General features: G+C 44.1%; 2 protein-coding genes across 2 annotated transcripts in view; both read left to right on the forward strand.

Annotated features, from left to right (window-relative positions):
- LOC138818189 (zinc finger protein 474-like) overlaps positions 1 to 5,131 on the forward strand; it is a 5,247-nt gene extending 116 nt beyond the window's left edge. The window contains exons 1-2 of the mRNA XM_070009145.1: positions 1 to 701; positions 2,592 to 5,131. The exon at positions 1 to 701 is cut by the window's left edge and continues 116 nt beyond it. Of these exons, the coding sequence (XP_069865246.1) occupies positions 1 to 637 (637 nt within the window). The 3' untranslated portion in view covers positions 638 to 701; positions 2,592 to 5,131. The remainder of the gene's footprint in view (positions 702 to 2,591) is intronic.
- A 1,054-nt stretch (positions 5,132 to 6,185) lies between these two features.
- On the forward strand, positions 6,186 to 26,320 carry LOC138818171 (zinc finger protein 475). Its single transcript, XM_070009114.1, has 3 exons — positions 6,186 to 7,338; positions 22,885 to 23,065; positions 25,818 to 26,320. Exons 2-3 carry the CDS (start codon positions 22,891 to 22,893, stop codon positions 25,967 to 25,969), a joined length of 327 nt encoding a protein of 108 aa, XP_069865215.1. The 5' UTR covers positions 6,186 to 7,338; positions 22,885 to 22,890; the 3' UTR covers positions 25,970 to 26,320.
- The last annotated feature ends 1,584 nt before the right edge of the window (positions 26,321 to 27,904 follow it).

A 27,904-nucleotide genomic window follows, 5' to 3' on the forward strand; every position in this document is an offset into this window, starting at 1 on the left:
CGGGGAGGCGCGGGGCCGGCCGGGCACCGTGGTCCTGTCCCGGCGCGCGCGGGCAGGCCTGTCCGCCCACCGGCCTCCGCCCCCCGCCGTCCCGGCGCGCAGGCCTGGCCTGCCCATCTGCTACCTCTGCGGCCGCGAGTTCGGGTCCCTGTCCATCGCCATCCACCAGCCACAGTGCTTGGAGAAGTGGCGCCTAGAAAACAGCAGGCTGCCCCGCGGCCTGAGGCGGCCCGCGCCCCCTGCGCCCCCTGCGCCCCCCGAGGCCCCCGGGACCCCCACGTCCCCCGCGCCCCCCGCGCTCCCCGGGGCCCCTGCGCCCCCCACGCCCCGGCCCCTCCGCCCCCAGGCCGCCGGCCAGGCCCCGCCGCCGCGGCCCTGCGCACCCTGCGGCCGCGCCTTCGCCCCCGATGGCCTCCTTGTGCACCAGAGAACCTGCCGGCCCCCGAGCCCCGACCGCGCGCACGACCCTGCCGCCCCGGGCCGGCCCAGGATGCCCACCTGCTCAGCCTGCGGCCGGGGCTTCGGCAGCCGGTCCCTCCCCATCCACGAGCCCCGGTGCCTGGAGCGGTGGCGCGCGCAGCCGGGCCTCAGAGGAGCGGCAAGGCCCGGCCCAGCCCACCCAAAGGGCCCACTTTGACCTTGGCGACTAAAGGTGGCCCCGATGTAGCCACCCATCCCGGGCGGCCAGCGGGCCGGACGAGGTAACTCACACCGGGGGAGGCCACGGGGTCCCGGCCGCTCTGCCTCCAGGGCAGTGAGCCCAACTGTTCCCAGAATTGGCCCAGCTCACCCCGGGGGGCTCCCCCTCCCCCCACACCTTTCTTCAGCCTCCACTTGGACCCCCCCCTCCCCCAGACCCTCTAATGGACTCCAGGGGCTGCCCTGGGCGGATGGGTCCCGGGTCCTTCCTCTTCTGCCTGAAAGAAGTGGACATTTTCCCCCTGGATCCCTGATACCAGCAATCCCTGGGAGGGACTGTTATTTCAAAATGAGTCAATGCTGTGTCTACATTTCAGAGCTGTAATCCCCATTCCAGCGGCCAGTATGGGCCGCTGGTTTATTTTAGTCATCTACCTTAGGAATTCGTTTTTGGCAATGCTGCCTTATACTATGAGTTTCTCTCTCAAAAATAGAATCTGTGTCAAAACACCCCAGATGACTTTAGCAGTAATTAAACACTGGAGCCCTTGCCCAAAGACGCATACCCTGCAGCGACAGCATGCTTTCTTTTGGAATCTGAAATTACATGGCCAAGGCAATGAACCCCTATAATAGAAACTGAAACGAAGGCGGGAGTGTACGTGCAGGGTCCCGCTGGGGACCCAGTGTGGATGCGGGCCCCAGGCCCACCGGTGATGGTTCTAAATAAGCACGACCCCGGGCTGGAGAGTGACTACACGCTTCCCTGAGGTGGTCTTATCAGCAGGATTGGGTAGGGATGTTTTTGGGGTGAAAACTTGCAAGGTGGGGTATGGTCCCTATTCTTTGATCATTAAGCCAATGAGTGGTGCATACCTTATAGAATATCAGCTTCTGAGCTGATGGCTTGCTGATTGAACCTTGTGGCAACCATGCACCACTTAGACCATTAACCAGTCTTTAAATGAACTGTTCTAAGGAAACAAAGTCACTCAAACTATGGTAAAAAAGATTAAATCAGATACACTGGGGGGGGGGAGGTTCCTCTTTATTTGTTATCTCATTAAGATAGTCCTTGCTCCTAAGTTCCATGCTAAGAACAAAACGATTATGGACTTGCTGGTCTAGAAGATTCCAAGACAATGATTCTAAAGCTGTAGAGTCAGACTCACAGATGCTGGGCACGTTTTTCCAATGAACATCGAAGAATATAAAGCCAGCTAGTTTCGAGCTGGCCTTGTAAACACGATCTGTTCTCCCCATCTTCTGGCTGTTGCTTTCCTTCCAAAATGTGTGGGGTCTGGAATGAGAGAGTAAGAGGATCTGGGACTGGGCTACAAATCAGAGAGCCCTCAGCCTTCTCACACACCGCCCTGTGGTCCTGATTGTATGCATTTCCCTCAAATGGTCTCATGGCAGATGTAGAGATCGCCAGGCCTGCGGTCAGATTTGACAAAGTATACAAAGTATGTAACGCATACTTGGTGTCCCAGCTCTGGGCCAAGACGCTGAGCACAGTGTGTTCTCTCTGTGAAAGGACACGGCCCAGCACACAGCCTCACAAAGTGACACCTTCCTGACCCATGGGGTCAGCAGCCGGGGAGGACGCTGGGAGCGGCTGGGGGTGGCCCCTGGGTAACTCAGGAATGTAGAGAAGGGAAGGAACCCCCACCTAGAGGCCCTGATGGTCAGGCTACACCCAGTCTTGTTCCCCGGCCACCCCTGTCACATGTGTGCTCACCCATTGGGGGAGTCATAAATTCGTCCTGAGGACAGATCAACATCAGGTCAGACCGAAAGCAACTCGGGCCAATTAAAAATTGCTTGGCTTCAGAGAAAGCAAACGACGTTTATAATCCACGGGCTCTACCCCTTCTCTAGCTTAGACTTTTCATCAGAGAGCCTGGTTTGACTGTGGATGCTTCAGTTTTCTTTCTCCCTTCCATTCACAGCTTGCTGGTGCTGGGAATTGTTAGCTTCCTTCCATAAAGAGCACTGCCCTATATGTGACTAGATTTCATCACCACGCCGGCCCGGGACGGCTGACCGGCGGCTGACCTGCAGCATGCACGCATTCCTTGTCTACGATTAAGAAGTCTGCTGCATGTCTTAAGAGATGATTCGAGTTTTCTTCTAGAATCCTCCATCTGACTTTGTATTAGGATCAGCTAAGTGGGTCTGATGATCACAAGAGATTCAACCTGCAGTCTCCTGAAGGGAAAGGGTCGGAACCATGATTGTTGTGCTTGGAAAACGACTCATGCTATTTGGGTGACAATGACTGTTTTGCTGGCAGGGTGTGTTACCCTCTGCAGAGAATGTTCCTCCAAGAAAGATGGGCGGGGTTACCTCGTGACACAGATGCTCCTGCTGGGTTTTTTGTGCCAGTTTTGGGGCTTGAACTTGGGTCCTCGTGCTCTCCCGTGGCCTTTTCTACTTAAGGCTGGCACTCTACCACTTGAGCCACATCCCCACCCTCAACTCCTGCTGTCTTTCAATCAGATCTAAACACCAGTAAGCACCAGACAGACACACTGTCCACCAAGAACTCAGTGGGCAACTGGCTTTGCCCTCTGGTCACTATGTGAATTGTCCCAAATATCTGTGATCTAAAGCCACATTTCTTCCTCTGTCCTTGCAGGAAAGTTGTGCAGGACACCAGCAGGGTGTTAAGAGGAGGTGACCCCTGGCGTGGAACTTTATTTCAAGGGTGTCATTGTTCTGGGCCTGCTTGATCATGAGCAGCAGAAATTGCCCAGCTTTTCCTCTAAAAAAAAAAAAAGAAAAAAGAAAAGCCTGGTTGAGCAATATCTAATTTAGCAAGAGTTAAAAGATAAATTGTATTTACAAGCTTCTTTGTTAACATGGCAACTGCTTCATGCAACTACTTAAAGATAATTAAAAACTGTTGTTAATTCCACATGAAACTCTGATGCATAAAGAAGAAAAGCCGATCATTATTCTAAATTTAATGTCATATATTTACTGAGATTCTTTTATCTTCATTTAGCAAGAAATTTTCTGATGAATGCTGAGGAATATAGAGTTTATTATTCCTTAGTTTAAGATGGATGAATAGACTTTAATATTTGATTTAATGCTTAGCTGTTTTCTGGAAGCTGATAATTTATTCTTTAGCTCTAGACCCTTTCAGGCTATTGGACCACATGCTGATAAAATTAAAGAAATATAACTATAAACCACAAAAGGCACCTTTTAGTAGGAGGTGATGCTTGGAGCTATTTTCTCAGGATTTTGCTGATAGCTTATGAAACACTGTCAAGACAATCTGTGTCCCATATAGAAATTGAAAAATAGACATTGTTTTCCTTAAAGGACACCACCTTTTTCTTTTTTAAAAAAATTATCTTTAAGTAGTTGTACAAAGAAGCTCCCATTCTACAAAACAGTGTATGAGTACAAAATGTCTTAATCCATCCCTTCTCTACTTGACATTATATTTTTCATAGATGATTGTCACTTGAAGCTCAGCTTTACAGCTACCTTTGGCATCCACCAAGGCCAAGTTTGAACTAAAAGCTCCTCAGACACATCTGCAGCATCTGGTGCTGCCATCTGGTGTTTTCTTTTAAAGTAATGTCTTCTATACTAATGAGTGTATTATTGCCTTTCTCCTCTTTGTTTTACCTCTCTATATATATTTGAGGAAATGCCCTTATCATATAGACTCCAGTTAGAGGTAGCTATGTCTCAGACACAAAGTTTGGAAATGCCATCCGAGTGAACCGCCTCATTCCTCAAAGGCAAAGCTTCCATTGAGCCTGTCACGGAACATCGGGCCAGATATTCTCACACATCCATATTTTGGAGGTGTATCTATGTATCTGTGAAGGGAGGAGTTAGCATTTAGGGGAAGAAAGAGAAGAAAGGAAGCTAATTTTATTCCGTGTTTAAGGTCTTTCATGCTACTGTAACAAAATACCAGAGATGGAGTAAGTTACGAAGAAGGCAGACTCATTTCTCATAGCAGCAGGCTGCATCTTGGGAGGGTTTCTTACTGCTTCAAGATGGTGCTTTCTTGCTGCAAGCCCTGGCGGGAAGGCACTGTCCGTGTCTTTGCATGACTGAAGAGATGGCCCTCTCGCAGGGGCGCCAGTTCCATGCACCAGGATGAAGCCCCACTGACTGGCCCCTTCTTCTTAATGTCGCACAGGGTACTGCGGGCCAACACTGAATCTTGGAGGGGCATCATCATTCAAACCATGGCCCTTGGTGATTAGCATGTACGTCTAACCCGGTTTTATCTGTTATGATAAGATCGATACAAGTTGCCTTAATTTCCAGGTGGAAAGGCTGAAGTCAAGCAGTACTTTCTCAGAGTAACGTCGGGGGTTCGCAGATATCAGAGTCAGGTCTGTCTAATTTTCGGGACTCATATATTTGAATAGCACTGTGAGAGCGGCCTAACAGTGGCATGAATGTCAAGGCCGTGGCGGGGGTGGGGTGATAACTCAGTGGCAGAACCTCTGCACACATGACACCCGGGTTTCACCCCAGCACCCAAAAAAGTGTGCATGGAGTGAGTAGCTACTTCCCAAGCATGAGCATTAGCAGAACAAAGATGAAAGGAGTTTGTTGATTGGTCAGTGTTTTCCACTAGGCATTGGCCTACATATGAACCACGTAGTCATAGGAAAGGCCCGAGACACAGTTCTTGCAGGATACTTTCTCTCCTGTGGAGGAAGTATGAAACCATCCACACAATTTGACAGTGTATCATAGTGAGAGGATCTTGGCTTAGAGGAACTCTCAAAGGAGAGGCGTTTGAGCCGAGACATGAAAGCCAGTGTTAAGGCAGCCATGAACAAAGCTATAGGAGAAGGGAATGGCTTTAACAGAGACATTTGGGCCACGGTAACGTTTTCTAGAGGCTCTTGGGGATCAACATCTTATAATGGTTCTACAAAGCTCACGTGCAGCCAGGGCCAAACAAGGGAGGGTGAGGCACATAGGATAAAGCTAAAGCTGGGGGAGGGGGAGGAGATGGACTCTTCCAGCTGCTCTCAACAGAGCGGGCTATTCATTGGCTATTTCAGGAGCCCAGGTAAGAGCTAAGGGCAGATTGACATGTTCTTTGTAGCAGAAATGGAGATTAAAAAAAAATGACTGGGTAGATCTTGATGACTGTCCAGGGTACAAAGGACATGGGAGGAAGTCAAGAATAGTTCTAAGATTTCTTGTCTGAGCACTAGTGGTGCCATTTTCTAAGATGGGAAAGACAAGGAAGGTAGTATTCAGGGTATTTAGATGAGTAGTTTCAGCCTGAGTATACTAAATTCAAAATGCTGGTGAGGCACGTGAGGAAGTTAGCCTGGATATGTGCGTCTGAAAGCCAGCAGAGAGGACTCTCCAGGGACATTCATTTGTGGTTCATTCACAGGTGCTTAGGAGAAATCATACTCTTACCTTGTGCCAGTGGTTCACACCCTAGCTACTCAGGAAGCTGAGATCTGAAGATTGCACAGTTCAAAGCCAGCCCTGAGCAGGAAAGGCTGGAAGACTCTTATCTCCAATTAACAACCAAAAAGTTGGAAGTGAAGCTGTGGCTCAAGTGGTAGAGGGCTAGCCTTGAATAAAAAAGTGCAGAGACAGTGCTCAGGTGCTGAGTTCAGGCCCCAGGACCAGGGAAAAAAAGACATCAGAATGAGTATAGGCTTAGAGAACGCTGGAGAAAGACTAGACAAATACCGAGAGAGCATGCTGCTGTAGAAGCTGAGCTTGGAGAAAAGGTCTGGAGTTGAGCGTGTAGGAAACACGGTAGCACACTGAGCAATTAAGCAGGCTAAGGATCAGAAAATATCTACTTGATTGGGCAACATAGATGTGGTTGCTAACCTTCAGGGCGGTGGTGGTTGTAGGCTTTTAGGTGTTAAAGGGAAGAAATGCGTGAGAACTTTAATAAGGAAGATGTAGGACAGACACTGTGGGTAGGATAGCAATGCAGATGGTAGTTTGAGAGGGGTAGACTTCTTTAGCTGACGGAAGCTTCCAGACTACATGTGAATGAGAAGGATAATGATCCAATAGAGAAAGAAGGTAGAAAGACCAAGAGAGGTGATGGTGAAATGTGGAAAGGGAAATGATCTTGCCAGTCTCAGCAAGAAGGGCCCTTGGTCGGAGTCCAGAGCTGCTTTGGTTCAGGAGGATGTTGAAGAGGAAGGCGAGTTTGTAGGTGAGCAGAAAGAAGATGAAGGAACTGCAGTCTGCTGCTTTGTTTTCTCAATGATTCCATTGAGAAAATATCAAGCAAACATCAGATAAGAGAGGGACAGGAAGGAATTAACGTTAAGAACCTTCCTACATCCACTGCCCCTTTTCCTGCCTTTCGTTAAACTGAGGTCACGATAGCAACCCCTCAGCCATAAGTACTATTTACCTCTGATTTCTAAGCCCAGCAATAACTTGGAGCTCTTTGAGGTAGTAAAGTATTCAGTACCTCCAAGCTGAGGTTGTTACCTTTGAATCACCTCCATTGGTTCTCAGAGGCTCAGCTGTGCTGATGTCAGTAAAACCAGCCTTGACTTCACAAAGTGCCCTTTGATGATGCTACAAGTCAGGCTACTAAGGCCCATCTCCATGGGCCACTTCCTCATCTTTCCTTGGTGCCAACCATGCCTATATATCAGGGCAGAATTCTAAGATCCCGTACCTCTCAGATGTACAGCACCCAATCATAAGGTAATAAGACAAATTCTCATCCATACCGTGGGTTCTAGGAGCCAACCTGGGAGATTCTATGCACATGTATTTAAGGAGCGGCCTATGAGAGTGATGGGTGGAGCTATAAATTTTAGAGCATCAGCACCAGCAAGGAAATTAGCCTAGAACTAGTATCTAACATCCACCTATAGGAACTGGAATCTAATATCATTATTTTTAAAAATCCAACCTCATCCTATACTTACACAAGAAGTATCTGTGTGTAGGAGAGCCCTGAGCCCCAAACAAAAATGTAGTCTTTTCATATTGGTTCAATTATGTATCCTTCTGCTTCTCTAGAATAAAAAAAAACCCACTATCACTTCTATAAGAAGATAGGATCATGTCATAAACCAAATATGATGCAGGCTAGGAGGAACAACAATTACAATATATTCTTCAAAAGTTAATCTAGCTTAGATGAGTTTCCTCCTGACAAGTACTTAGGGACTCTTCATGTAATGAGTGGGTATATACATATGACTCTTAAACATTCAAATTCCAAAGCTAACACTAAAATCTCCCCGAAAATTCTTAGGAATCCCTCAAGGTGAAGCCATACAACCTGGAAGGAGAGCTCATTGAAATGGAGGTGATTGAGAGTGTCCAGAAAAGTCCCTGTTCAATGTGAGGCACAAGGTCACTTTCAGAAGAGGGAGACTTAGATCTGAGACTTCATTCACCTCCTGTTCTCAGTCTGTGTTGTATAATGCTTCTCACAATTTCTCTCCCTTCTGTTTACCTCCTTCAGGTTGTCTTGTGTAAAAAATGTCCAACGAATTTCATAAAGGCCTAATAAATCCAGTAACTTAGTGTTTAACATTCCTGTAGCAGGTGTGTGCCTGAATACCATGACTATATAATTTTTGAGCCATATGATATTTTAGTTTTCCTCTATTTTATTTTTAGGTTTCCAATAGCATGAACTCAAAATCCATAATACAGATACACATATTTCTTGCCTCATGTCTTGAATTAAATTATACTCAAATGTGTTGAAAGTAAGGTGTAAAATCACAGTGAGCATTGTGCTTGCTTTGCAGACATCAAGGATGTGAGCATTGTTATCTGGGTACTCTGCTCCGACCTCATTTCACAGTCCCCAAACAACCCTTCCACCCCAAGCTACCTTCAAGCAGAGAAGGCAAAAACTAGTTGTGATTTAGAACTTCAGGAAAGATGGAGGCATGTGGCAGAGAGCAAGGCTAGAAAGCTCCTGGGGGCAACAGCCAAGATAGGAAAAGGAAAGGAAGCCTCTTCCCATGGAGACCGCTCTTCCTGGACTCCAGTTCAGAGCTGGAGGTGCTTTATCACGCAAGGTATCAACACATTAGGTGCTTAACACAGCTTTCCTAAGTTCAGGCCAGAGGGGCTGTTTTCCTATGTGTGTCACTGAGCCTTCTGGTGGTCTTTCCTGCTGCTCCCCAGTTGCTTCACTTTGCCCTGTGAGCCATGAGGGTCGAGCCAGATGCCCAGTTGCAAGGGACATCCTCTATCCACTTTCCTCAAAGGAAGCGATTCCTGCCCTGGAATTTCATCTGTCCATGTCTGTTAAAGTTCTGGGGGATAGGAGAGAGGGAAAGCTTTCCGCTCAAGTGTGACAGAGAAGGTTAAAAAAAATAATCTTCAACTAAATGAATGTTTTCCTTTCAGGGACATAGGCTCAAAGTTGGAATTAGTTCTTTGACCTACATTGTTTGCCTTGTATCTCAGGATCAACAGATAAATATGTATACACACATACATATACCATACATAGTTATCTATACATGCACACATATATCTGTGTGTACTTTCAACACATATAAACACTTGTGTATATACATATCCAATGGGTCTTTTCTTATTGTGAAAATACTGTATAGAGGGGTTACAATTACATGGGCAAGATAATGAGTACGTTTCTTATCAAGCATTGTAGCCTCCTCTTTTGTTTCCCCTTCCCATCCCTTCCCATCCCCCCCCACCAAAGTTGTAAAGTTCGATTTCGACATAACTACTTATATATCTCATTGTTGCAATGGGTCCACCTGTATCCCTATTTAAACAATTTGTTTTTTTCCCTTCCACTCCACAAATTATACCAACTTCAAATACAGAGAAAGCAGTGGGTCTTTTTAAAAATAAGGTATAGCAACTACTTTAATATTGGCAGTATTTCCAACTGAATAGGCAATTCAAAGGAACAAAATAAAACTCTAAATCATAAGTAGCAGGCTCCCTTATAGTTGGCCCATAGACAGGCAGGATAGGAAAATTCCTTTACGTGGTGTCCAGTGATTTCCAAAAACAATTTAGTTTCAAACAATGATCCTTCCAGATGTTACATTTGGGTAGAATTGTTTGAAAACACCAGAAGTAAATGAAATCTCTGTGGTTTCTAAACAATCAGATCCTAAAATTGTTGAGGTTTAAAGTTGAACCATGCAGTTCCTACCGTATTTTTTTTTTTTAATGCTATTAGTATTTTTTTTGCCGTGCAGGGCATGCTTGGGGAAGATCACCTTCCCTCGGCTCCGTCAGCCTCGAAAGTCAAGTCGAGTCAATGGCCACAGGCAAAATTCTGATGTTAGAAAAGAAGTCTTTGGTGACCTGGCCTCATAGTTTCAATACTCTCAGTCCCTGAGATAACCTGATTAACTTCTTCATGGAAACCTCTTTCTCTCTCTCTCTCTCTCTCTCTCTCTCTCTCTCTCTCTCTCTCTCTCTCTCTCTCTCTCTCTCACACACACACACACACACACACACACACCTCCTTCTCTCTCTCTCTCTCACACACACACACACACACACGCACACACACACACACACACACACACACACACACACACACACACATTCTGAAGGGGGATCCAGGAGAAAACAATGTTTAATCCAAACACTAGACTTCTGAGTCAATTAGGGTGAGCAAGAATAGAGAAGCAGGAGCCCCTGTGGCTAACTCGGTAGGCAGGGAAGGCAGCGTGTGGTACACCTGTAACTACTGAGCAACCAGCCCAAAGTAGGTGGAACCGTACAAACTTGGATTTAGATCCCAGATGCATCCCAAGAATTGTATCATTGAGCTCATTTACTCAGTTTCCCAAGTCTCAATTCCCCAGGGCGGTAACATGAGAGGGACACCGGCAAAGGACAGCGCCCGTCAGAGCCTCACTGGCCAGCTTCCCTGCCCGCTCCTCAGCGGGAGTTTGGGGAAGGGGTGGCCGTTCAGTGAGCTGGAGCCAAACCTACCACCATTGTGCCTTGGTTTCCTAGTTTGTAAAATGTGGGTGTGGAGGCTTACCCAGGGAATTGCTGACACTAGATGGGGTAAAGCATGTCAAATGGTCACTGCTGGGTAGTTGCTTATTTTAGGCTTCCTAGTGAGATGTTTTTAGTACTGAAACACACACGGGTTTTGTGAAAAAGGATTTGCTCTTTTCTTTCCCCATGAAGAACAGAAGCGACTTTCCCCTTTATTTTTCCCATCCAAGCTTTCTACATTCTCTGCTACGTCCTGTGATCTTCCCTCACTTGTTTGACCCTAATGGAAAGGCTCACATGGGTGGGAAAATCTAAAACAGCAGCAAAGACCCAACTTCTTTATACTGAATTGTGTCACTCACGGATGGAGTGATAGCCCTCAAACAGCTGCACAATCACATCCTGGAAAGATGTGTCTTGTTTCTGACAGCCAGGGACCCAGCTGCACTGGAGAAAACAAACACTCCAGCAGGAAACTGGCTGGCGTATCCATGGTTGCTGTGGACGTGTGGTCTTGGGATTCCATCTCTAGTCTGGCCGCAGCTCCTCTGACTTTCACTCAGGCTTCCTGTGTCCCATCATGGCCAGCTTTAAGCGCAGTCAGGCTTCAATTTGAGGAGAATAGGCAATCCACTGTGAAGAGCTTTAAGGAGATACTTTTGCCGTAATCTAGGCCCTGCTTCCTTGGCTTTTTTAAATTTTCATTTTAATGCCCTCTGAATGAAAGTGCTGACTCTCTATAGGATCCCAAGTAAAAGGCCAAGATTCCTTAGATGGGTGACAACCCTTTTCTACCAGTAGCATAGCAAATAGAAGCAAATAACTGTTGACTGGGAAGGTTGAGGGACTAGGAAAACAGACCTCAGAACTACAGCTCAAATGTGTTCAAAACTGTGGGTTGCATGGGGACCATTAGGAAACCATTAGGAACAAGGGGGAGCCTATGTTAGTCCGGGGAGTAGTCCCATCTGAAGACATTCACGTGCGAGACTTTGGGGGACACGTGGCTGCCCAAATAAAACGTGGTTAGCTGAGACAGCTGCGTTCCAGCGGCTGGCAGAGGGGAGGCCCCCGGGGAGCTGTAGGGAGTGAGAAGCTACAAATGTGGATGCTGCAGGATGGAGTGACAGGTGTGGAGACCAGGAGCACGCACGCTTCATGCCTGAGCCCGAGTGACACACTCTGTGGCCAGCTGCTATTTGGATCACCAGTAGAAGTCTCCAGAACATAAGGTCAATCCTGCAAATCAGAGATAGGAGAGCCAAAAATCGTTTGAGAACTTCACAGGTCACAAAATAATTCAACATCCTAGCAGGGCTCCTTGTCTAGAGAATCGTCCTTACAATGTCATCTGAGTTTCAGCACAACGAGCAGAGAAGTCCGGAAGTGCTTGCTTTACTCAACCCTGTCCCCCATTCTCACCTCCTCACGTGTGTGTGTGGGGGGGGGTCAGGGCCTGGGCACTGTCCCTGAGCATTTTTGTTTTGTGCTCAAGGCTAGTGTGCTACCACTTGAGCCACAGCTCCACTTCTAGATTTTTGGAGAGATTAGTGGAAATAAAAGTCTCCCAGACTTTCTTGCCCTGGCTGGCTTCGAACTGCGGTCCTCAGATCTCAGCCTGAGATCTAGGATTACAGTGGCTAGGATTATAAGCGTGAGCCACTGGTGCCTGGCGTCTCCCCGCCTTTTGACTGATTTCATGTGGAATGTTCTCTGTACAGGCCATATAGAGAGAGCTCTCAACCTGCTAGCTACCTAGAAACAGGACTGAGACCATCAGGTGGTGAGCTGAGTCTGGCCCATCTACTGTTAGGACTGGCTCTCCGACAGGTGCGTCAGGTCATGCCTGCCACAGCCCAGGGGCAGGACCTGCTTCCTGGGAGACCGCATCTACACGGCAGTAGATTCACTGTGGAGGCCTTTCCTCCAGATGTGCTTGTACTCAGAGCAAGGCTCATTTGAATCCTCCCCAACTGGGCTTTCATTCAGCATCCCTGCGGAACGCAGTGCCGCGGCACCATCAGTACTTAGAGCGCCATTGTTCTGTTGACTTTCGTGAAGTTGAAAACTAGCTGGTGAAACCCAAAGACTAGCTGTGCTGGTTACCAGTCAGGCGCCATCTGAGAGGGAAAAAAAATGATGCATTGGCACAATGGGGCCAGTTGTAGACAGTAAAAACTGTCATGTCTATCTCTCCAGATTGTGACGTGTAGTGTTGCACATTAATCATTACAAGCATGTGGTTGGAAGACGTCTAGAAGTAGGTGGACTTTGTCTAACACTGAACGCCGCAGGCAGGCAGAAGATTCACTTCTGGGCGCCTGAGCTCTGCTTGCCTCTTAGGTTGATAAATGGTCTCAAACAAGCAAAAGGAATGAGGCTGTTGCATACAAGGATGCAGTATCACCCCTAAAAAAAGACTATTAAAGTTGCCACATTTTTTTTAATAATTTAATTTTATTTTATTTGTGAACATACTGTACAGAGGAGTTACAATTGCATGGGCAGGATAATGCGTACATTTCTTAACAAGAATTGCAGCCTCCTCCTGTGTTTACCCTTCACATCCCTACCCAGCCTCCCCCCTCCCCCCCAATCCCCATCCTTCTCCTCCCCCCCCTTCCCCCCCTCCCCCCGCACCAACGTTGTAAAGCTCGTTTTGGACATGACAACTTGTACTTCTCATTGTTGCAATAGGTCCACCTGTATACTTAAACAACTGGTTTTTCCCCATCTCCTCCTCAAGTTATACTGACATCAAATATAGTGAAAGCAGGGGTTATACTGTGGGGGAGGGACATACAAAGCAACAAAGAGATAATCTTATAAATGCGTTAGAAACATATGCATGAAAGAAAAAAACCTTAAAATACACATCTAAGGGTTCATTTTCCTGACATCACATTATCTGACCTTTTCCACTTGACTCATACATATACTAGATATTACAAATAAGGGAAACCATGGGACCTATGTTTCTTTGGGCCTGGCTTACTTCACTTAATATAATTTTTTCCAAGTTTTTCCATTTCCTAACAAATGGGGCAATGTTATTCTTTCTGATGGAGGCATAGAATTCCATTGTGTATATATACCACATTTTCTTGATCCATTCATCTACTGAGGGGCATCTGGGTTGGTTCCAGATCTTAGCTATGGTAAATAATGCTGCAATAAACATAGTTGTGCTAGTAGCTTTAGTGTGGTCTTGTTTGTAAACATTTGGGTAAATGCCCAAAAGTGGGATTGCTGGATCATAGGGGAGATCTATGTGAAGTCTTTTGAGGAACCTCCACACTGCTTTCCAAAGTGGTTGAACAAGTTTACATTCCCACCAACAATGAAGTAAGGTTCCTTTCTGTCCACATCCCCTCCAGCATCTGTTGTTGTTAGAGTTCTTGATTTTTGCCGTTCTAACTGGAGTGAGGTGATATCTCAATGTTGTTTTGATTTGCATTTCTTTTATGGCTAGGGATGTTGAACATTTCTTCATGTGTCTATTGTAAAGTTGCCACATTTTGAACTAAGATACCAAGTGTGTTAGTTAGAAGAACCCAGGTGTTTTGTTTCATTTCATTTCAGTTGACATGGTTTCCTTTGACCTTGCTTCACTAAAATGGTGTCATTCTGTCATCCTAGCTACTCAGGAGGCTGAGATCTAAGGATCATGGTTCAGAGTCCTCCCAGGCAGGAAAGTCCATGAGATTCCAATCTCCAATGAACCACCAGAAAACTGGAAGTGGCACTGTAGCTCACAGTGATTAAGTGCTAGCCTTGAGCAAACAGAGCTCAGGGATAGCACCCAGGCCCTGAGTTCAAGCCCTAAGACTGACAAAAATAAAATAAAATGGTGTCGTCAAAAAGAGTAAACTGGTATTTAGCTCAAGGCAAAGGGACCTTATTGGTATCCCTAACATCATATGAAACTAGTGACTACCTGACTGTGTTTTTGTGTGTGCTTGCTTGCACACACATGCTTATGCATGCACATATCTACATACAGGGGCCTTGGAGTTTGTCTTACTGAATGATGAGAATCTCCTTCATGAGTGTATTGAGAAGATGGCATGACTCTGGTTGTAGGGTTCAGTCTGACACTCACGAGTTGGACTTTTCCTGATGAAAAGAGCTGATTACTATTGCGGTTTTCCAGAAAGAAAAACACTTCAATGTCCTGAAAAATCTCTCCATAATTTTTTTTCAAATTCCTCTAGGTTTTAGTTCTTCTTTTCAGTGTCTTCTTTTCAGTATGTCTGTGTAGACGTGAACACGTCTATGCATGGACATGTATGCGTGTCTTGTTTTAGTTTGTTGAGCTAGTGAACGTCTTAGAAGATGAATCGGTATCATTTAAAGTGTTCTCTAATTGCTGACAAAAGTGATGATAAACTCATTATTGGATTTTGGATTTTCCCTTGAAGGTATGTGCTACCCTAGCTGCCTGCCTGGCATGAGTATACAAATGAATATGTACCCCACTGAACAATCCCTGCACACGGATGTTAACTGTTTTCATTTTGAAATATCTGTTGGATCAGCTAAAAGATAAACGTTACTTTTAAAGTTTTTTCTTCTTTTTTCAGTGCGCCGGTGCTGGTGTTTGAACTCAGGTCCTGGGCACTGTCCCTGAGCTTTTTTCTAGCACTGTATCATTTGAGGCACCCCTGTACTTTGGATACATTGTTTTGGAAGTTAATTGCAGATGAGTCCCATGAACCTTCCTGTCCAGGCTGGCTTTGAACTGCGATCCTCAGTCTCAGCCTCCTCAGTAGCTAGGATGACAGGCCTGAGTCACTGGCATCCAGCTAGAAGTTAATTTTGTAAAAATGAATGAAATGGATGAGCAGCCATCACAACGTGAAGTAGGAGGAAACTTGCTAAATGCCCACTTCTTGCATAGGAGGTGTTCCTACCAGAAAAAAGACATAAAAAGAAAAGAAAAGAAAAGAAAAAGATGCTGCATGGAAAATACTATAATTAACAGCGGCCAACAAAATGATTGAAACCATATGAAAAGTGAGTGGATTCAAGTTACCAGACAACTCACAAAGTGTTCCCTAAAGTGTTGGAGGGCTTCTATCTATATTCAGCTTAAGTCGACTTTCCCAGGAAACTAAAAAGAGAAGCAAAGTTGTGTTGAGCCCTAACACACTCACGCAGAGAGGCCTCTCTCTCCTCGCCAGTCCGTGGGACGGCTCAAGCTGGCATAGTGCTTTATGTAGATTGAATGGTTACTTTTTTTTCCGGTATTTTCCCCTGATATTACAAATTAATGCCACAAATAAGGTCTGAAATGTTCTCAGGAAAACTGTAATTCTAATCCTTTGCACTGCCAACACTTCCAGCTTCCTCCCTGCCCGCCTTTGATTTCCGTTTCCTGGAGGGAGCTGGCCCCAGCTCCACATGTTCTCACATTACCCCAAGGTCCACCTTCCCTTCCTCCCCTTGTCCCCCCCCCCCTTCCCTGTCTGGCCTTGCTCTGTGAGGCCGTGTCACCTAAAACCACACTGCATCTTAGGCAGGAAGACCTCTGCTGATTCTGCCGGGTAGCTTCTCCATCCACCCCCGACTTAGCCACCTCTCTCTGAAAACAGAAAAGAACTGGAGTAGCCAAACCTTAGGAATTGGGGGTGGGGAGATGAGAGATTGGTTCAGCTTTCCTGGTGAGTTCCAGACTGGCGGTTGTGAAGGTGGTACTGACAAAATAGGTTACCTTGTCTCAGATCAGACCGGGGGGTTTGTGTTCTTCTCTTCAGCTACAGCCGAGCTGGTTCCACTTCGCTAGAGCATGGCTTAGAAGTAAGATGTTCAAAACCTTAGAGTATGGAGGAGGTTTCAAGTTCAACTGAAGTTCAACCACAAAGCCAGAGCAGAGATGTAATATAGAACATCTTGGCAGCTGAATGGTATTAATTTCCCCCTGCATCCCTTTCAGTTGTTCTCTGCATGTATTCTTCTAACTTTCCTTTTGACGCTTTGACATGAGTGTCTTCATTTATGTCCCAGGCCCTGGACTTTGCTAATACGCTCAATTAAATCCTGGGTTGGGCTCATATTTTCCATCTGGAATTTTAATAAATTTACAATACTCATGGTAAAAGAATAACTTTCCATTTTTCAACTAAAAAGACTGTATTTAATTAACCTTTCAAGTAAATAAACATGTAAAAAGAGTAAAAAAATCTTTTTGAGTGCCTTGAAAGTTATTGCGTATGCTTTATATTTCTTCTTAGTCCTTAATCATCTGAGTAGTTTTACATTCACTGTTCAGGTGTTAGATATTGACACAGGCTAAGTAAAGGAACAATAAACAACTACTGATTTTGATAAATACACAGTCTAATTGGCACAATTTAGTATCGATAAGTTTATAAAAATCGATCTCAAATACTCTAACACTTGCAGCTCCTTGGAATTTCTCCCTGAATATGAGGAGAATCAGATAGTTGCAGATTCTATCACTTAGAATATTTCCTTCTGATTATAATGCTGATTTGTGTCTTCCCAATTTCAGAAGTTATGTCTAATAATGATATTTAAGAGCAGGCTGATCGTAAAACAAGCCCATATATTGTGTCATATCTTATCCCATCAACAATTCATCGAGATAATTTGTTTCTATTTCAATGTCCCCTGCTACTACTAAAGAGGTATCCTAAAAAGGTCTGTACCTACACATAAATTTCTTGAATTTCTCCCAGTTTTACTGAATTAGGTCTTCTGCATATATTAGTGAGCTTTTTCTCTAATTGAGTTACTATTCTATTCCCACAGTACCTAACCTTATACTTTCTATTCTTCTATTTCTCAAACTGAATATCTGCATTCTCTTCAGATGGTTTTTCCTCATGCTCAATGACTAAGGTCATCTATGTGACTTCGATCAAATCCTTGTGTCTCTGAAGCCACCTTTCTAACTTTATCTACTGCCTCCTGCTTCCCTTAGAGACTAACTCCTTCCTTTATTCCATTGCCACGCTTTCTGAGCTCTTCCTCTAGAGATTTGTCCAGTTTTATGTTGGCTCTATAATCTCTCACCTTCTGAATGAGATAGCCCTCGCCTATAAATCACAAATGAATCTTTCTTTGACTCCGCTTATATCTTGATTCCTTTTTTTTTTTAACAAACTATTTGAAAACATTTCTCTCTTCCTTGTCCTAATTTTATCTCCCAACCATTTATCTTTTACCCTTACCAATCAGCTAGAACTAAACTCTTCCAAGTGACTGGTATGTAATCTGTTGCCAACTAAATTTACTGTACTTTTCACAAGCACTACTTAGAGCACTTGACCGAGAGGATAGTGCTGTTCTTTCTGGAAATGAGAATACATTGATTTCCAGAATTCTGAATGAAATCTTTATTCTGTGGTTCAATTACAAACTTCGCCTGATTTCTATGTTTTCTGCCTGTAAATTTCCTTGCCTTCTATATCCTTAATAGACACTCTACAAAAAATATTTCTCTGTAGTCCTTCTGGATATACCTTTTGGACTTTTCTGTTATAAACATTTTCTGTGTTCTTTAGCTCACATATATATTTACCTTGGAAGCTTTTATTCGGGGGAGGAGGGAGGATTACTTGGGCTTGAGCTCAGGTCCTGGACTCTGTCCCTTAGCTTTGTCACTCAAGGCTAGTGCTCTGTCACTTGAACCACACCTAAATTTCCAGCATTGTGATGATTAATTGGAGATAAAAGTCTCTTGAACTTTCATGCCTGGGCTGGCTTTGAACTGTGATCCTCCAAAGCTCAGCCTTCTGAGTGGCTGGAGTCACAGACATGAGCCACCAGTGCCCCACTGAAGTTTTAATTCTATTAAAACCATTTAATTCCATTAAAGGCAGTGGTGGTGCCTTTATTAAGGTTTTTTTTTCTTCTTCCTACTTTTTTTTGGGGGGGGGGGTTGGTTAATTCATCATATTTTTAAAATATTGCCTTGCTTAATTTTCCATTATACCTCTTTGCACGTTTTGCACTAGTAGTTATAAATTTTGCACTAGTGGTTATAAGTTAACTATAGACATTAAAATAAGTATCTTTCATTCATATTCAAAAACTATTTCAAAGGAAATGCAAAAAAGTCTCTATCTCTACCCTTTAAACTCTTGTTTATCAAGCATTACACATGTATCCTATAAGCTCTGTCTTTTGTTATGTTTCTTTTAAAAGTCCATATTCTGAAAAGATTTAGTCACATATGTACAAAAACTAGGAATACCTTGAAACTTTTTAATAACTTATTGACTTGTTTGAATTTTATACTCTTCTCATTCTTTCTAATGGAACCAGATTTCTGATTTTTTTTTTTTTTTAAATCGATCATTGGGCTTGAACTCTGGGCTTGGGTGCTGTCCCTCAGCTCTTCAGCTCAAGGCGAGCGCTCTACCACTTGAGCCACAGCGCCACTTCCGATTTTCTAGTGGTTTATTGGAGATAAGAGTCTCATGGACTTCTCTGCCAGGGCTGGCTTTGAACCGTGATCCTCAGATCTCAGCATCCTGAGTAGCTAGGATTACAGTTGTGAGCCACCAGCGCCTGGTTTCTGATATTTTTCACATTTAAAATTTCTCACCTTTTTTAATAGAACAAGCCTGTCAAGAATGAATTGTCTCACCAGTTTGTTTGGCCAATGATGTCTTGATTTTCTTTTTCATATTTGGATTTTGAATTCTGAATCAACGTATTATATTTGGGGAGTTGGGTCTTGTTTTTGTTTTTGTTTTCCTCTTCTGTATACTTAAAATGTGTTTGTTTCCTGACATCCTTTTCTTTTTCTGATGGGAACTTATCTGGAATCCCCAATATACTTTGTTTATAGGTTTTAATTCTGTTTTCACTGATTTCTTTCAAGCTTGTCCTTAGTTTCTAGCAACTCCACTATATTTTTCAACTATATTTTATTCCTTCAACATATCACCTTTGAATGAAGTATATAGGGCTTTCATTCGGCATCAATTACGAGTTCCTTTTGAAATAATTCAGTATTGCACAAGCTGGCACGATTACTGTTCTCGCCATTCCTTTGGGTGACTGCCCACTGGGGACAGGTGCTGTTCAGTTGTAGCTGTGTGCTAAGGCCATGTAGCAAGACAGAAAGGGACTCCACCAGATCACACAGCATTGCTGGATTCGTCATGGAAATCAGGTGCTATTTTCTGGTGGCTCTGCCTTGCCATTGCTTGCAGAATGCTTCGAACTTGGAGATGGCGTAGAGTGTTTTTTGGCCATGGAAAACATCGTGGACATGGACCTGTAGCTAAAACAAGCAACGGTGGCTGGGCTCGGCCAGGGGAATTCTCCTCAGGAACCCTTGCAAAGAGCCCTGAAAAACCATCTGAGTTTTGGGATAAATCATTTATTATCTTATTAATTTTAGAACAATTCAAACTACCATCTCTCAGTTGTTGTTTGTCTCTTTTCTTCAGTCTTTTCCTTTTTGGCTCCAAATATATATATTTATATATTTACCACTTGGTATTTTCTGTATTTTCTTACTGTTTAATTTTTTCCCTCTTTGGAATAGTTAAATTTTTTTTTTTTTTACTTACTAAATCTCCATGTTTGTTGTTTGTCTGTAGTGTGGGCTTATCCTAAAAAACCTATCAAATTGACATTTCATCTGTGATGTGTTTTTAGGGGTTTTTTTTTAACCTTTTTTTTTTTTACTTTATTTTTACTCTACTGGAGTTTCCTATATTTTCATGCAGGCTTTCTGTCTTTCCACCTGTATCCTTTAACAGTCAACAGAATTATTTTTAGGTTTTAAATAAAATAACTTTTAAAACATACTGTAGAGCCCTGATAAATGCCAATGCCAATATCTAGGCCATCTCTTGGTCTGGTAATTTCTGGTAATTTTTGGGTGGGGGGTGGGGAGTAGGGGATGGGGCTTGGGCCTGAGCACTATCCTTGACTTTATCATTCAAGGCTAGAGCTCTACCACTTTGAGGCACAATCCCCTTCCAGTTTTCTGGTGGTTAATTGGAGATGAGTCTCACAAAGTTTCCCAGGCTGGCTTTTCAAACAGCGATCCTCAGCTCTTAGCTTCCTGAGTAGCTAAGATTACAGGCATGAGCCATTGGCGCCTGGCTTTTTCTGGAAATGTATTGTACCTGTTGATGGTAGGTATGTATGTGTTTACTTTGTAATTGTGTGTGTGTGTGGGGGACTTGAAATCAAACTTAGATGCTGTCCCTGAGCTGCTTTTTCTGAAAGGCTAGTGCTCTACCACTTGAGCCACAGCTCCTCTTCTGGCTTTTTTTTTTTTGTGGTTTATTGGAGATAAGAGTCTGATGGTCTTTCCTGCCCAGGCTGACTTTGACTCCTGATCTTCACATCTCAGCCTTCTGAGTAGCTAGGATTACAAGCAGGAGCCACTGGTGCCCCGTTGTGCTTTGTAATTTTGATTAAAAAATGGCTATCGTGTGCAACAGAGTAGTAGATTTTGAGATGAATGGTATCTGCCCTCAGAAGCGGACATGTTGCCTATTTCGGCAGGCTTGCAGTATAAGTAGGTTTTCAGTGTCCTTGGCACTGGGCTGGGGGCTTCATCTTTGTTTTAGCTAAGTTTGATATATGTCAGGCTTTAAATTATTCCAGTGGCAAAAGTGCTCCCGTCTCACGTTTAGCATGGGGGTTGGGTTCAAGGATGCCGCTCCATCTTGTGGCACTCTTACACTCCTGTAGACACTCCAAGCCATAGCACAGAGGGAGTCTAACTTAAGGCTCATACCTCCTCTTCAGCATTTTTCTGCTCTTACCTGGCGCAAGGTACAAGGTCTCATTCTCCAGTCCTTCCCTTAGATTCACACAGGTCAGTTTTCATGAACTGGGGGTTCCTGCTGTGTTTGGAAGCAAGAGTATGATCTGCATGCGGACCCCTGAGGAGGCTCGTACTCATCTGCCCAGCCTTCTTCTCTGGGACAGATGACGGCTACATCCTCCCCATGTCAAGTTTGGTGTGTGATAGGGTCAGTTCTTGGTTTTGCTGATTTATTCTCAACCTTAGGCCACCTTTTAGTTCTATTCTCTTACACATGATACCACAATGGGCAACAACATAATATCGAATTTGTTCTCATTTTTTAGGTAAAATAATCAGTTGTATTTTTTATATCCAAAGCAAGAAATTTCTTTCCTTTTTTTTTTTTTTTTTCTGGTTGGTTGTGGGGCCTGAACTCTGGGCCTGGGCGCTGTCCCTCAGCTCTTTAGCTCAAGGCTAGCACTCTACCACTTGAGCCACAGCGCCACTTCTGGCTTTTTCTGCTTATGTGGTGCTGAGGAATCAAACCCAGGGCCTCATGCATGCAAGGCAAGCACTCTACCATCGAGCCACCTTCCCAGCCCCAAGAAATTCCTCATTACAATTTTTACTTGACTCTTACATTTGGTTCACTCAGAATACAAGGAAAGCTAGGCGCCGGTGGCTCACACCTGTAATCTTTGCCACTCAGGAGGCTGAGATCTGAGGATTGTGGCTGAAAGCCAGCCCAGGCACGAAAGTCCGTGAGTGGCGCTGTGGCTCAAGTGGTAGGGTGCTCATCTTGAGCAAAAGAAGCTCGGGGACAGCACCCAGGCCCTGAGTTCAAGCCCCAGGACTGGCAACAAACAAACAGTACAAGGAAATGAAGAACATGGTTCTGAGTTTAAGTACTGTATTTGTGAAGTGATCGATAATAGAAGGGGAGAGATGAATGCAGGAGGAGGGGGAGGCTCGTGCGGGGCGGGAGGTGAGCATGGTGGGGCTCTCTCCCTGAGGACTTGTGCCAGACATAGAATCGGCCTTGGCAGGTGCCTCCCACCAGCTCTCCTTTGTACTTAATAGTCTAGTCAGTGAGCGGCACCTGATCCTGACCCAAACGACAGAGAAACTCGGGAGTTTCCAAACAGAAGTTGTTGACCAGAAGGCAGCAGGCAGGCCTAACAGGACATTGGTGTTTCTTCCATGTACTATTGTATAGTAGATTTTTATAGAGGAAGATTTTTTGCCTGAATCATCTTTAAATTCTTCCATCATTGCAACTCAGATAAAGCAACTGGAAGACAATGACCCAACACTTATTAAATAAGAAAATGTATTCTATACAGTACCAATAGAGAGACTTCTGGTGGATTATTTCCTCCAAACATCCATTCACATCACATAGTTTAGTCAGAAAGGTTAATTTCAACATGGGTTGATTTTAAGTCACATGAACTTTCAAGTAAGTTTATATATGTTATAATTTAAAAAACAATTTCCAAATGTGAATGTTAACAGATATTTTGTATTATTCTTAGTCAACAATGCAAAGGCGTCCACCAACCATTGTTTGTTACATCTGTGGCCGTGAATATGGAACGAAATCCATCAGTATCCATGAGCCACAATGTCTGAAGAAATGGCGCAACGAAAACAACATGTTGCCAAAAGAATTGAGGAGACCAGAGCCAAGAAAACCGGAAGTCGGAGCCATCACTGGTAAGTTCCTAATTAAAAAGACCTGAGTGTACAGCAGGAAGCCCATCCCAAAGCATGAGTACAGGGATTCTTATCTGTTCAAATGGCTGAAATCAACAGTGTGTTGCTGCTGTCTCTATAGCCAAATGGGGAAAAAGCTGTCTCATTCTCAGACGCGAAGACATAAAGACATGATGCCCGAGACACATGCCTGGAATTTACTGTATTTCCCCAGAATTTCCTTTCTCCTAGTATCAGGCACAATACTTTAGAAACATGAAGCTTATAGCAAACCTCTGGGGATATTCAGAGTAATTGTGTGGATGTTCATAGACCCAAAGAACCAAACTTGTATGTCTAAGTCATAAAAATTGAATAAATTGATTAATGTATGGGGGAAATAAAAACCAACCAGGAAAGTAGGGGCTGTGGTGAGCTCTCTCTAAAAGAAGCGGCAGCTGCTTAGGCCCAGCTGGTGTTATCATCAAGACAGCCGGGAAGAGTGCAGGAAGATATTTCAATAATAGAAAGGAAACTGGAAATCCAGATGTCTGTAGAAAATGTCCAGATTTGTTTTTTTTTTAATTAACAATTTGTAAAGCATGACCAGCCAAATGAAAGGGGAACTACATTGTCACTTTGTCACAGTGCCGCGAGTTTACTGGTGGTTTCGAGGGCAAGGGTTTAGAGAATGGTTCAAGGAATCTTAGCTGGTAAAGACAACAGTAGAACAGTAGAGAGAACCTTTTTGCCATTCACTTTCAGATTCACTTATCACATTTCTAGCACTGACATTTTCTCCATCGACTTCTTCATTGTTTCAAGGGAGACTTTTGATTTCCATTCCTTCATAGTTACCATGAAGACACACAGTGTTGATTAGCCCAAAGCACTCTTCTTTCAAATACCATATCCAAGGAGAGTTAATGACAACTCATACAGCAGAATCTAGATCTCCACAAGAATGCTCTAGAAGTTCAACTGTTCAGTCCTTGCCAAGACTGAGACTCCTGCACACAAATGGGAGGAAGAACTCAAGCTGAAAACACTAACCAACTGAAATGAGAGCATTTGCCCACAGAGTGCTTACCTTCTATTTCTGAAGGTGCCTGTCGATCATAGGCAACTAAATGTCATTCAGGTTCAGTGTTGTCACAGAGTTCAAGTCTAAATCCAAAGCCAAGGCTCTGGGAACAAACCTTTAAGAACGAGATGAGTCACCCTCAAGGGAGAGTTTGGGACTATTCAGTGCTATTGAAACTGCATCAAACTCATATGAGTAATGAAACATTTAGTGCTATTTTTTTTCTCAACAGATTTTCAAAGCACTCAAGACATATTCATCACAGGGAGCTGGTGTCTCACGCCTGTAATCCTAGCTACTTAAGAGGCTGAGATCTGGGGATTGTGGTTCAAAGCCAACAGAAGTGGAGCTTTGGCTCAAGAGGTAGAGTGCTATCCTTTAGCAAAACAAAGCTCAGGGACAGTGCCCAGGCACTGAGTTCAAGCCCCAAGACCAGCACAAATAAACAGAATACAGACACACATCGATACAGACACACACACACGCACACACACACATATTCATAACCTGCATCAAATGTGATATTTGCTTTAGCCAAAGGAGAAACATTAGGTTGGCCAGGAGTTTAAGTTCCAAGCCCATTGCTGTTGGGCACTGGTGGCTCATGCTCAGGCCCTGAGTTCAAGCTCCCTTCTCCCCCCAAAAAATCCCATGGAAAGAATAAAATGAACATGGAAAACAGGCATGCTAAGAATCTAAGGTTTGTGATGGTGGTGCAAACTATTTGGTAGAAATCATATGAAAAATGCTTAGGATTTAATGAAATAATCTAGGCTTTGCCACTGATAAAAACTAAGCAATATAGTTTTGAGTACCTCGCTACATTTTGGGGGCCTATTTTGGGTGATTCTAAGACATAGTCAACTCAATGTTCTAAAGTCACTCTATTTAAATAAGGCTTATTAAAATAAGCTGTTTCTCTAAAATGAAGCCATATGGTTTTCCCTCTGCTCTACCAATGAAGACTGTACATTTCTCAGCTGTCTGCTCGGTTTGCTTAAGAACGCTTCTTTTCATCAGATTAACTATTCTGTTTGCATTCTTTAATTACATAAAGAATCTCAGAGTTCACAGCCATGAAGAGATGGTAAATTTTTAGGATATAATTCATCTCGAATTTACTCTCAACTGTCAGTTGTGGCTCTGAAAACATTCCACTGAAGGATTACAGAGGAAAATAACAATTGCCTGTTCTTTTCCCATTATAAGACTTCAATTTGGAGTCAACTAAAAGGAAGCCAAAAGTTATATTTGCAAGATAATAATATATAAGCAAAGATGTTAATAATTAGTGAAGAATGCATGTCAAAACACATAAAACTCCATTTCTAAGTCCAAAGAGTATAAAGCCTCTGCTTCCAAGCGAACTTGACTCGATTCCCGAAAAAGAGAGAGCACTTTATTTACTTATTGATCTACTTACTTCGGGCAAACGTCATATGATTTATTTAAAACCTCAGTCAACAGGTATTTCCTGAAAATACTTTTTATTAAACAAAAGGTTCTGCAGAATGAAAACTAATCTAGTCTACCTTTTCTTCCTCTCTTTCATTTTCCTCTCTCTCTCTCTCTCTGTGTCTGTTTCTCTATACAACTTTCTGTCTCTGTTTCTCTGTCTCTCTTGTCTGTCTGTCCCCTCTCTGTCTGCCTTTCTTGTCTGCCTGTCTCTCTGTGTGTGTCTCTCTCCAGCCAAAGGGTTCTATGATCTCGATGCCCTGAATGAAGCTGCTTGGACAAATGCGCAGAGCCAGCTAGTTCCCTGCAACGTTTGTGGGCGGACCTTCCTGCCAGACAGACTCATTGTTCACCAGAGATCTTGTAAACCCAAGGCTGCCAAGTAAAGCCCTTTTGCTCTCCCCGGGAAGTGTTGCAGGAATCCATCTCTTTGAAAGTCATCAGGACCCAGCGTGAAGGAGAAAAGGGGGATGAGGAGAGGACACCAGGACAGCTGGCGCTGACTGTGCGCTGGCCAGCCGGGGAGGCTGGACACAGGCTTGCTGCCCACCCCGCCTCATGGGCTGGGGCGCCACAGGCCCCGGGGTTCAACAAGCAGCTGCGTGTGCTTGGAGCACACCGGGGAACTTTTCACACTGTTTTTGTCAGGCAGAATTACAAGCGGGCTGCTGCTTATCGGAGCTGGACATTTTATCTCAAGGAACTTTCTGAGCCAATTGTTGGTTTCCTTCCCCCCCCTTTCCTGAACAAGATTTTGAACCCCACGATATGGAGCCCCGGTGAACAGAGGTTGTGGGGGCCACACGAGGCATTGCCTTATAGGGTGCGGATAGTGCTGGGACCCGATTTGACTCCCGTTCGTTTATTTATTCATTATTTATTTATTAGTGGCCAGGGATGCTGCAGAGATTTCCTGAGGAGATGACGGCCTTGTGTCCAAAGACCAAGGCCTGGGCCCTCGAGGGGTTTGGACAGTGCTCTGTATTTGAAAGTCCTCGATCGTAGATTCCAGCAGGCAAGACTGTCCCAGAAGGAGACCAGGATGAAGGTGGAGATTCTGCTCTCTCGGGCAGATGGTACCTCGGGTGGTGGTCTTGCTTGAGATCTTTCGTTTGTGGCTGAATTCCACTGCCAGCCTCACACCGAGGACCTTACACAGAGCACAGTCAGCTCAAAATCAGATAGACCAACTTATCCTCCCCAGTTACTTGGTCAGACAACTACTTATTATCCAGGGAAGTCGTACTAGCTATTCTGTTTTTTATTGCTTGTTCCAAAGAGGACTCAAGAGATCAACTTTTTGAAAACATGTGTCTCATGAAAGACATGGCATATCACAAATTGTAGTTGATTGCTTAGTTCTTCTGTCTTGTTGACTAACCGCTGGAGAACATCTAATGTATTCGAAGTATACATAGGTCTGGCAGAGTTGTAAGTACTTTGTATATATCAGTTCAGATGCACCTTACATTAGCTCTACGAGAAGACAGTCTTAACCTGATTTCACAGATCGGGAAATAGATACTTTGATTAAACAGTTAAGTCAAGGTCATGCTGCGTTTGAGTTAAGGGACAGAGTAGGGAAGCCAACTCAGAATTGTTATTCATAGCTATTTATCACAGCTACCATCATTAATAAGATTAGACAGAAGATATGCAAATGTAAATAGTTTTGCCCAATATCTGCTGAGTAATTCCAACTTTCCTCAATCCAATTCTCATCTACTTGAGGGTAGGAGAAGAATTTCACGATTCCATGGTGCTCATTTTGTACACAGAATTCACATCAGAGTTTCAGCGTATGTCTTCCCCTAAGAGAGCTACTACCTAAGCTCCTTCTAGGAAGAAGGAGAAGAAGTGGCATCTCAAGTGTGATTCCAGTCCCATTGCTTTGGTTCAGAGAACACTGGACTTCTCTCTCTTTATTAACTAGGTGTTATTAAAAATTGGAGTTATTTGTGAGCAAGGAACAGACAACAAGCAACTATCCAAAGTCCTCTGAAAATAGTCCTGTGCTGGTCTACTCCTGACACCTCATTTCTTCTTTATATTTCTGTCTCAAACCAGCTTGCCTGGCTCGGGTCCCATATCCTGTCGGAGCAGGAAGTTCAGCCCTTTCCTTCCCGTCCCAAGAACTCCCCTCCCCGCCTCCTCTGGCAATGGCTCACTTCTGCTTATCGCTGGAGGCTTTCTCTCTGAATCAGCATCTGACCGTACACACGGCTGTGCTTCTCTGCTGGCTCTGCTCAGGTTCTAGAGGGGGTAAATGAGGGTTTTCCTGCACTGGGAAGAAATGACACAAATGGAAAGCAGTGGAGTTT

The sequence above is a fragment of the Dipodomys merriami genome, unplaced genomic scaffold, assembly GCF_024711535.1.
Source record: "Dipodomys merriami isolate MVZ:Mamm:240054 unplaced genomic scaffold, mDipMer1.0.p SCAF_72, whole genome shotgun sequence".
NCBI lineage: Eukaryota > Metazoa > Chordata > Mammalia > Rodentia > Heteromyidae > Dipodomys > Dipodomys merriami.

Coding starts and splice junctions, on each gene's coding strand:
- LOC138818171 (XM_070009114.1), top strand. CDS start 22,891: ATGCAAAGGCGTCCACCAACCATTGTTTGTTACATCTGTGGCCGTGAA. Junction 23,066..25,817: donor GGAAGTCGGAGCCATCACTG/GTAAGTTCCTAA, acceptor GTCTCTCTCCAG/CCAAAGGGTTCTATGATCTC.